This window comes from Kryptolebias marmoratus, linkage group LG14, assembly GCF_001649575.2.
Source record: "Kryptolebias marmoratus isolate JLee-2015 linkage group LG14, ASM164957v2, whole genome shotgun sequence".
In the NCBI taxonomy this organism is placed as follows: domain Eukaryota; kingdom Metazoa; phylum Chordata; class Actinopteri; order Cyprinodontiformes; family Rivulidae; genus Kryptolebias; species Kryptolebias marmoratus.
Window position 1 is genome coordinate 24,551,937 of NC_051443.1, and position 1,741 is coordinate 24,553,677.

The 1,741-nt window shown below is 46.2% G+C and overlaps 1 protein-coding gene across 1 annotated transcript; it reads left to right on the plus strand.

Annotated features, from left to right (window-relative positions):
• Window positions 1-286: 286 nt before the first annotated feature.
• pmchl (pro-melanin-concentrating hormone, like) lies at window positions 287-1,501 on the plus strand. The gene has a single exon (XM_017438552.3). The coding sequence runs from the start codon at window positions 970-972 to the stop codon at window positions 1,375-1,377; it is 408 nt and encodes a 135-aa protein (XP_017294041.1). The 5' UTR covers window positions 287-969; the 3' UTR covers window positions 1,378-1,501.
• Window positions 1,502-1,741: the final 240 nt, after the last annotated feature.

The window sequence follows — 1,741 nt, forward strand, 5'->3', positions numbered from 1 at the left end:
TTGGTTGGTTGGCTGGCTGGTTGGTTGATTGATTGATTGATTGATTGATTGATTGATTGATTGATTGATTGATTGATTGATTGATTGATTGATTGATTGATTGGTTGGTTGATAAAATTGTGAATGCTCAGTCCTGAGTGTCTGCTAAAGTTTGATGAAGAAGCTAAAACTGAATTATCTCAAGCAGAACAGCAGCTAAAACAAGCAAAACTGTACCTAAAATCTAAAATTTGCACAATAGCAGCTAAAAGCTAGGATGAACAAAACAGCAGCTAAAAGCAGAAGTTAGGAAAATAAAAGCTAATGGTGTGTTAGTAGCTGAGAGTCATCTCCATCACATAATCTGTGCTAACATATTATGTAACATCTTGGTTCTAAATAAAAAGTTTATATTTACCATTGTTGTAGTTTGGGGTAAAGCAGACCACCTTAAACTGTCGGGACTCGAACTAGCATCTTTGACACGTCAGCGATGTGCCGCTGCCACGACGACGCCAACGTTTCAGAAACCGTTTGTTTGAAAGGTGTTTGAAAATGTAATCCCCTCCTGACTGTCTGTGCAACAAAGTCCCGGGAAAAACAGATTTCACCATCGAGTGTCGGACACAGCAGGAGCCCCACAGGTGGGTCCTCCGTCCTCGTTGTTTTAAAGGGCAGCCATTTTGGATTAATCTCCTCCCCTTGTGTTTTTTTATCAAAGACCTGACGTTTTCCCCATTGTCGAGTGTCGAACACGAGCCGAAGATAACAAAGATTTTAATTAACTTTCCGCCGAAACAACACACTCAAACACTGTGGGAGCTCAACTCAAGCGATTTCCTTTAATTCCGGCGAACAAAGAGAAGAAGCTCTGATGACGAACTCTGCGACGTGTCCACTTCTCAGATGGTATAAAACCCAGAGACTCAAAGTCAGGACACCAAAGCCAGACTCATCCCGCCGAAGCAGACCTCCCGGAAGACCTCCATCATGAGACAGTCGCTCGTGTCGGTCATGTTCGCCGCGACGCTCCTGTGCGAGTACAATGCGCTGTCGATGGCATCGCCCATGGGGAAAGCCGACGACGGATCCGTGGAGCAGGACGCTTTCACCTCGCTGCTGAGCGACGAGGCGACTGAAAACAGCCTGCTCGACGCAGACCTGACCTCCACGACCAAAGCCCGGGCGCCGAGGGTGATCGTGGTCGCCGCTGACCCGAGCGTTTGGAGGGACCTGAGAGTCCTGCAGAACGGGCTGACCGTCTACAAGCGACGAACCGACGACAGCAACCAGGTGGAGCACCGCGACGCCGGCCAGCAGCCGAGCATCCCCATCCTGAGGAGGGACACCATGAGGTGCATGGTGGGACGCGTTTACCGGCCCTGCTGGGAGGTCTAGGACAGTTCTCCTCCAGACGACCGGACCCAAGACGAGAAAGAAATCCTGTTGTGACATAATTAAGATATTTGTGCTTGTAAATCTAAATTACAGCAAATATGTGAATAAATATTCTTAAATTCTACGTTTTCTTTGTCTTTTTGCTGCTGTTTTCTGTAAATATTGGTAGAATATGAAGGCTAAAGTAATAGTTTGGATCTGTTTAAGGTTGGTTCTGTGGAGTAGTTATAAACGAGTAATATCTTACCTGTTGTAGATAGCCCTTTGGAAGATCTAGACATGCTAACCCAAGATTAAAATGGGTTGCTTCCACCTTAAAACAACTCCAAGCTGAAATATTTATCACCTGCCGCCAAAAGGCGAA

Excerpts from the sequence above, each read along its gene's own strand:
- pmchl (XM_017438552.3), top strand. The coding sequence starts at position 970 with ATGAGACAGTCGCTCGTGTCGGTCATGTTCGCCGCGACGCTCCTGTGC.